This window comes from Fragaria vesca, linkage group LG3 (genome assembly GCF_000184155.1).
Source record: "Fragaria vesca subsp. vesca linkage group LG3, FraVesHawaii_1.0, whole genome shotgun sequence".
Taxonomy (NCBI): Eukaryota; Viridiplantae; Streptophyta; class Magnoliopsida; order Rosales; family Rosaceae; genus Fragaria; species Fragaria vesca.
Genome location: NC_020493.1, coordinates 10,852,029 through 10,859,142, shown reverse-complemented (window position 1 = coordinate 10,859,142; position 7,114 = coordinate 10,852,029). Strand labels below are relative to the sequence as shown.

Genomic DNA, 7,114 nt, shown 5'->3' with positions numbered 1-7,114 from the left:
TTCTGTCGAACTCGAACCGTTCATGTTTATAACAGAAAAATACAGTTTTGAGTGTCTTAATGATAACCAAATTAGCTGAAATTTTGCAGAAATGATCTATACATTAGTATCTAAATACTAGACGGTGGAGATGTGAAAATTCGATTGAAAAGTGAGTGTATAGCGGAAATCTGCACCGTAAGAATAAATAAGGACCTCCTTAGCCAAGAAAGCCTGCATTTTTGGATGTGTGTGTGTATAGGTTTAAACCTACAAATTTGTTAGCATTAATGTTGCCCCAAATATAAGGGGCAAGTATATAATAGCACCGAGCGGATTTTATGCACCAAGGTGCATTTGTACCATTAATGTATAAGTACTCAAATCGCCATATAAGAAGATTAAATGAATACTAGAGACCCTAAATTTATTTCTTTCATTTTCATATTTGATCTGACCAAACTAAACACCCAGAATAAGAGTACCTCCTTTTCGACTGGTTCTCATCTCTTGAGTTGGAAACACTTGGGACTATTTTTTTGGGTTTCAATTTTGTTAACGGTATTAGGATATATGCATGTAATGCGACGTGGGTGACCAGATCAAAAATATTGTATATTAGTTGCTTGGTTTACTTGCATCTTGATGTGTAGAAAAATTTTCGATAATAGTTGGGTTTAGGATTTAAAAAATCAACAAAAAACTCAACCATATACCCTATACATGAGGTATATGTTATTTTAGTTGTAATAAATCCACATATCAAAATTTCATTGGGAAGGGAGGACCACATCAGATTGACAAGTGGTCCTTCGAGAGCATTTAAAAATTTCTCTAGCATTCATATAAGACTACTAATGTTTAAACCCTTTTGATTTAATCAACTCTAACTGAATTAGTTTAGAGTAAACTACCTAGGGACAAATTCAATTACCAGATTGGTTTCAATCATTTGCCTCCCTTTCCCCACCTATTGGTGGCAAATGTTGCTAACCACCTTTTACTTGACCACTCAATGACTACTATATAGATTGATGACACATGCTCAAAGTAAAACAGTTTGAAGAGACACGTGTCACTAATCTAGATAGTGGTCATTTGAGTGGTCAAGTAAAATGTGGTTGGCAAATTTGAATGTTGATGGAGTGGCTAATTCCCATAGTGAATGATGAGTTAAGTACGTAAGTTTGTTATGGAGTGTGGTACTCTTTCCAATTGTTTTTTGGGTTTAATGAGGCTACCGGCTACTAAATACTCCTCGATGTAAGTTTATAATTGAATGAATTCCATTTTGATCCAATAAAAAAAAATCATCATCAATATTCGGAAGCAAATTGTGTGGGTGGAGATTTTTTTGGCTCATATGATGGTTGAATGTGTTTTTCACTTCCCTATTTCCCTCATAATAAACGAAAATCTTGTACGCACCAAGGTGCAAGTGAACTAAATAACTAATTTGTAATATTTTGATTCGGTGATCCACGTCGTATTATCATGCATGTATTCTAATACCATTAAAAAATTAAAACTCAAAAAAAATTGTCCTAAGTTATTCCAACACACGAGGTGAGAACTTGAGGTAGAATAAGAGGTACTTTTATTATGGGTGTTAAATTTGATCGAATCAAAAATGAAAATATTGGGACCTCCAAATTTGCTCACTATACCTCTCATTCTCTCAACACCTCCCTTTTACTTTTCAATATAAGTATTTGCTCACTAGACATCATTTCAAATTCCTAACATAACTTTAATTATTTATTGACATATATTTTAATCAATTAATTACTTCTTATTCAATCAATAGACCTCTCATTTTTTTTCCTTTTTGTTTATCAACATCTCCCTACCTTCATTTTTTGATTATTTTTTCTATGCAGAAAATGTTCTATCAGAAACTACTCTATATATCTTTTTAATTGTTTTTCTCTTTTGTATGTGTTGTTTTTTCTCCATTTTTTTTCTTTTGAATAATTTGATCTCTATTTTGTACCTCATAATAAATTATTTCAATAAATATATATTTTCTATAATCGATAGTTATTAAATTTTTTTTTTTTTGCAAAAATATTTATGCATTTTGCAAGTATATGTGTTCAACATGTATGATAATACAAAATTGTCTGTCACATGATCGATATTGATTATTTTTTTTTAGCTCTTATAAACTATATATATGTTTTAATAAAAAAAAATTGGAATACAAAAATATATAAGGAAAATAATAAAAAATGGAATCAATTATTATTGAATTGGAAAGTCTAAAGTGAATAAATACAATATTTTCTTTTGTATAATTATTGTCTTTAATAGTAATTGTGTATGAAGACATATATGTCATTTAATAATTCAAAATAAAATGAGGTATAGTGAGGCTGCACTCGAAAATAAAAGAAAAGAAAAGACTTTAGGGTCTCTAATTTTCATTTAGGGTCTCTAATTTTCATTGGAATTTTGCATACAATGATTTAAGGACTTACATGTTAATGATGATGATGCAAGCGTATCTTAATGCGTATAATCCGTTTCGTAAGCGAAATATAAGAAGATCCCTTAGAAAGGAATGGAATGTAGTCACCGGTTTAGTGGCCGCCGTTTCAACCCTCGGGTTCAGTAGTCCCTCCGAGTTGCCGCCAGAAGCAGGTGTTGTTTGACCGGACATACTACAGTCGACTTTTCCAATCAACCAATACCAGAACAGAGTAAATGCCATTGTTACCGGCAACCGGGTTCTCGTTCACTCTGTTTCTCCTATATTTCAAGATTATAGATTACCTCACACCCTTTCTTGTCCTCTTCTCTCTCTCTTTCTCAAACCAAAGAGAATGCTTCTTCTCTGTGTCATTACGTGGTGAACCACTCATCCTTAAACCCCGAGAGCCTACATCTTTTGAATCACACTCTCTTTGTCTTTTTCACTCCATACACCAAGTAACCAACCACTCCCTCCTTTTGATTCTGTTCTCTATCTCTCTCTTACCAAATCATTGTCGCTTTTGCTTATGCATGCGAGAGTTGATTGGGGTTTGAGTTTGTTGTAAAGCGGAAATGGGGTTCGTGATCTCGAACTCTAGGACTGGTTTGGTAACTGCTTTTGGGTTTCTGGTGCTGATTTGCTTCTCTGGGTTTGGGGCTCATGCTCAACTGCTTCCTCTACAAGAAGGTAAAGTGCTATAATTTCATCCTCCTCGCTTTTAATTCAGAACCTTTTTTCTGGGTTTGTGAGGATTTTGGGTTAGATTCAACATTTCAACTGTTGTGGACGTATTGCATTGTTTTACCAGTTTGTTGCTGTAACTGCTCTGTTCAGTAACTGAATTTGTGCACTCGCACCCTTTTTTCTCTACTCTATCCATGTGTGTCTGCTCTGTTTTGTTTTCATGTATCCAAAATTTTGGACCTTTTCTCTTCTGGGTTACATACATTAAACACTGATTCAACATCTCCAAATTGTAATTCCCTCTGTTTTTACTTGTCCAAAAACACTATCACCAGACTACCTGAGCACATCAGAATCTATCTAGCAGAATTACTGACATAAACAGAACATAGAAATTGGAACAACTGATGATAATTTTATGACCCTTTAATATTTTTCCAAGATCTCCCCAACATTCATACAGAAATGATCTCTCCAAACATGGTAAATTTTTAGTTCTGATATTTTTATCCCACATACAATTCTTGCTCTATCTATGAAGATGGATATCATATAGGGCCAGAACCTCAGTTCCAGTTGATTGAAAATGTCGCGTTTTTGTTTTTGGGTGAAAACAAAATCCTTTTGTTTGGGTGGTGATGTCATTTTCTTGTGTCCTCTGTACCGTATTGAATTATTAAGTTGATGGGCATGACCATCGGAATATACTATATGGTTCTTTGAATCCTTTCCCAGTTGGGGTTCTGTGAATCTGTAACGCTTCTTCTCTGAGAATTGCAGTATTGCCCCACCCCAAATCTAGTATTTCAATGGAGAAACATAAGCAATAACCAGGTCATGAGGGGGCATAGTTGTCCATTTATGTTATTACAACTTGCAGAATGCCAGAACGAGCAATAAAGGCTCTATCTTTGTTGCTCTGGTTGGTGCATGACTCATGCCAAAATGATCAGATTGATATCTTTTGTTTTTTATTTTAATAATTAGTATTATTAATTTCTTTAGGTCTAATAATTAGCATTATATCGCAGAGTTATCTGGTTGTTAGGTAGCAAGTATAGTATAGCAGGTATCTATATCCAGGTTGATGAAAACTGAGTTTAGAATAAGCGGATGATTATCGCTTAATTAGCATTGCTTTTCCTAGATAGCGTGTGCTAATTATAAAACAAAGGGTTAGGTTGATGAAGAACTATGATGGTGTGGAATATTTTGAATTGGGGTTGAGTGGTTGACTGGTAGAAAAATATTAAATGCGTTTACATGGCTAGTTTTCTTCTTTGGTATAAACTTTAATAACAGGTTTTGACTACATGTTCTGGCTTCTAAGAACAGTGAATGATCAGACCTACACAAAAAGAATGATATATTATCTGATTTTGATTGTTGACCATGTGATCTATAATTTTGATTGTTGACCATGTGATCTATAATTTTGTATTAGATATGAATTTTACAGTTCAGTAGGTGCAGATTTCAAGTTTCAGCCCTTGACTATTGCCCAAGTCTTTAAGAATCTGCTTAATGTTATATAATTTTTTACATTGTACATATCTCTATTAGAATTTGGGTTTAAGAATTGAAATGGATTCAGCTTGGCATTTAGTTCAAAAGGAAAAAATTGAGCAGCTTACTATTACCTCAAATGATTTTTGTTCTACCGGACCAGTTACTTCATATTACTAATTCATTGGCACATAACAGTGAAAGCTCTTCAAACGATATCCCAGAAACTCCAGAATTCTTTTTGGAACAACATCAGCCAAAGTTCTTGCCAAGATGTTGGATCAAGCTTCAATAAGATTATCACGAGTGCTTTTCTAAGCAATGTGACTTGCGACTGTTCCTTCGCAAACAATACTTGCCATGTCACAAACATGTACGATATAGTTGCTTTGATGTGTGATTTATTAAATTCCACTGCTGAAACTTATCAGACTAATCATATTTGGTTTTTTCTTCTTTTTATCTTTTCCATCTACTGATTTTATGTGAATTTCGTATGACAGAGTGATGAAGGGTCTAAATTTAACTGGAATTCTACCTGAGGAATTTGGAAATCTTACTCATCTGCAAGAGCTGTAAGTGATTCTTATCTTAAAAGACCATGTAAAGTTTAGTTTTTCTTCAGATACGCCCTCATTTGTTCAAGGTGAATTACTCACTTGGATTGATATAAACAGCTTTCAATGTAAGAATTAATTCCTTTTTTTCAAGCTACATTCCAAGCAGACTCTCACCTTCAACAATGGCACCTCTTTTATCTAATGACCATCCAGAAATGACAAAAGTCTGTCCTTTTTTTTTTTTCTTTAACAGTGATCTCACTCGTAACTACATCAATGGATCATTACCTGCAGGCATTTCTCGTGCCCCTCTTCGAATTCTGTTAGTGATTACATCCTTTGTCTTTTTACTTTTTATTTTTTGTTATAAATTTCTAATAGAGGCCTTTATAAGTTGATATCTGTTAACATGTAACTTGGTATACTGCAGGTCTCTTTTAGGAAATCGACTAAGTGGTTCTATTCCAAAGGAAATTGGTGACATTGCTACTCTTACTCAGCTGTAAGTGAGGGTGTTATTGACTTATTTCCCTTATTGACAAATGAAGCTCGGGAATATGTTAACTTAACGAAACTGCTTTTTTCAGTGTGTTGGAAGATAATCAACTTGAAGGGCCTCTGCCTCAAAACCTTGGGAGTTTGAGTTCCTTGAGTCGACTGTAAGATTGCTCTTCTCATGTTATTTGACATGCTAACTTTTCATGAGACTCTGCAACAAAAGCTGGAAGATTCATATATTTACGAAGATAATTATAAAAAAGTTTTGTAAGACGAACTGTAAATGTATGTTTGAAGAATTCAGTACCGTGGTCCAATAAAGCTCTATGTGTGTGTATGAAGAACAATACCATGTTCTTTTTATCTAATCATAAAGTTATCCATGATTAACATCAGCACCCTGTTTTGGATTTGGTACGTGATACGTTTTCTCTATCGGCTTAATGGTAATGCCTAACCATGTTTTTCTTTTATCAACAGCCTTCTTTCTGCGAACAATTTTACAGGAACAGTTCCAGAATCATTTGGAAACCTAAAGAATTTGACCGATTTGTAAGTGATACTTTTAGTCAATAATTGCATATCTTGGATTTTGGAATGTAGAATTCTCATTTTCATTTGCTGCTGCAGTAGGATAGATGGCAGCCAAATCTCGGGCAAAATACCTACTTTCATTGGAAACTGGACCAAACTTGACAGACTGTCAGTATTCTTGTCATCATGCGTCTTCCATATATACTTCTTATGAATCAAGGTTTTAGTGTTTGTTACTTTATTTGGTGTCCTCTAAACAAATAAATCTGAGCAGGGATATGCAGGGCACATTGATGGAGGGCCCGATTCCTTCCACCATATCTTTGCTGACAGTTTTAACTGAATTGTGAGTAGAACACCCTCCTCATTCTTGCAACTACATCTTTAGGGTCGTTATCTGATGCATGATTAATAATGGAAAACTAAATATGAATATTTCTGTGTTTCTTTGTTTCAGGAGGATATCTGATTTGACTGGATCAAGTATGCGATTTCCTAATTTGGAGGATTTGAAAAGTCTGGAAAGAGTGTGAGTAGATGAATGGATATCAGAAATTTACTAAAATTATATGTTATGTCATTCTCACAATTTTGCTAACATACTGCATATTTGGTTTTCTACCTGGCTTAGGATTCTGAGAAATTGCTCAATTACTGGTTCTATCCCTGGCTACATTGGAGAGCTGACAGACTTAAAGCTATTGTAAGTGCTTACAATCAGCATAGAGTGGTGAAATGCTTGAAATTACTAGTCTAGAAACTAAAATAGAATTTAAGTTTTGTGCTTCAACATAAATTATAAATGATGTTGAGATATCAATCCCGCATCGGGAACATGGGACCTTGCCTGTGGGTTAATAAGGGTTTGGGCCACTCC

General features: G+C 34.3%; 1 protein-coding gene and 1 pseudogene across 2 annotated transcripts in view; one reads left to right on the top strand and one right to left on the bottom strand.

Annotated features, from left to right (window-relative positions):
* The window catches only part of LOC101292394, a 1,325,780-nt pseudogene that overhangs the window by 34,125 nt on the left and 1,284,541 nt on the right, over nt 1-7,114 (bottom strand). The window lies entirely within an intron of this gene.
* The window catches only part of LOC101309428 (probable LRR receptor-like serine/threonine-protein kinase At1g53430-like), a 9,122-nt gene continuing 4,903 nt past the window's right edge, over nt 2,896-7,114 (top strand). Inside the window, exons 1-11 of the mRNA XM_004294019.1 lie at nt 2,896-3,142; nt 4,844-5,018; nt 5,149-5,220; nt 5,459-5,527; nt 5,636-5,707; nt 5,793-5,864; nt 6,184-6,255; nt 6,334-6,405; nt 6,512-6,583; nt 6,695-6,766; nt 6,869-6,940. Of these exons, the coding sequence (XP_004294067.1) occupies nt 3,028-3,142; nt 4,844-5,018; nt 5,149-5,220; nt 5,459-5,527; nt 5,636-5,707; nt 5,793-5,864; nt 6,184-6,255; nt 6,334-6,405; nt 6,512-6,583; nt 6,695-6,766; nt 6,869-6,940 (935 nt within the window). The 5' untranslated portion in view covers nt 2,896-3,027. The remainder of the gene's footprint in view (nt 3,143-4,843; nt 5,019-5,148; nt 5,221-5,458; nt 5,528-5,635; nt 5,708-5,792; nt 5,865-6,183; nt 6,256-6,333; nt 6,406-6,511; nt 6,584-6,694; nt 6,767-6,868; nt 6,941-7,114) is intronic.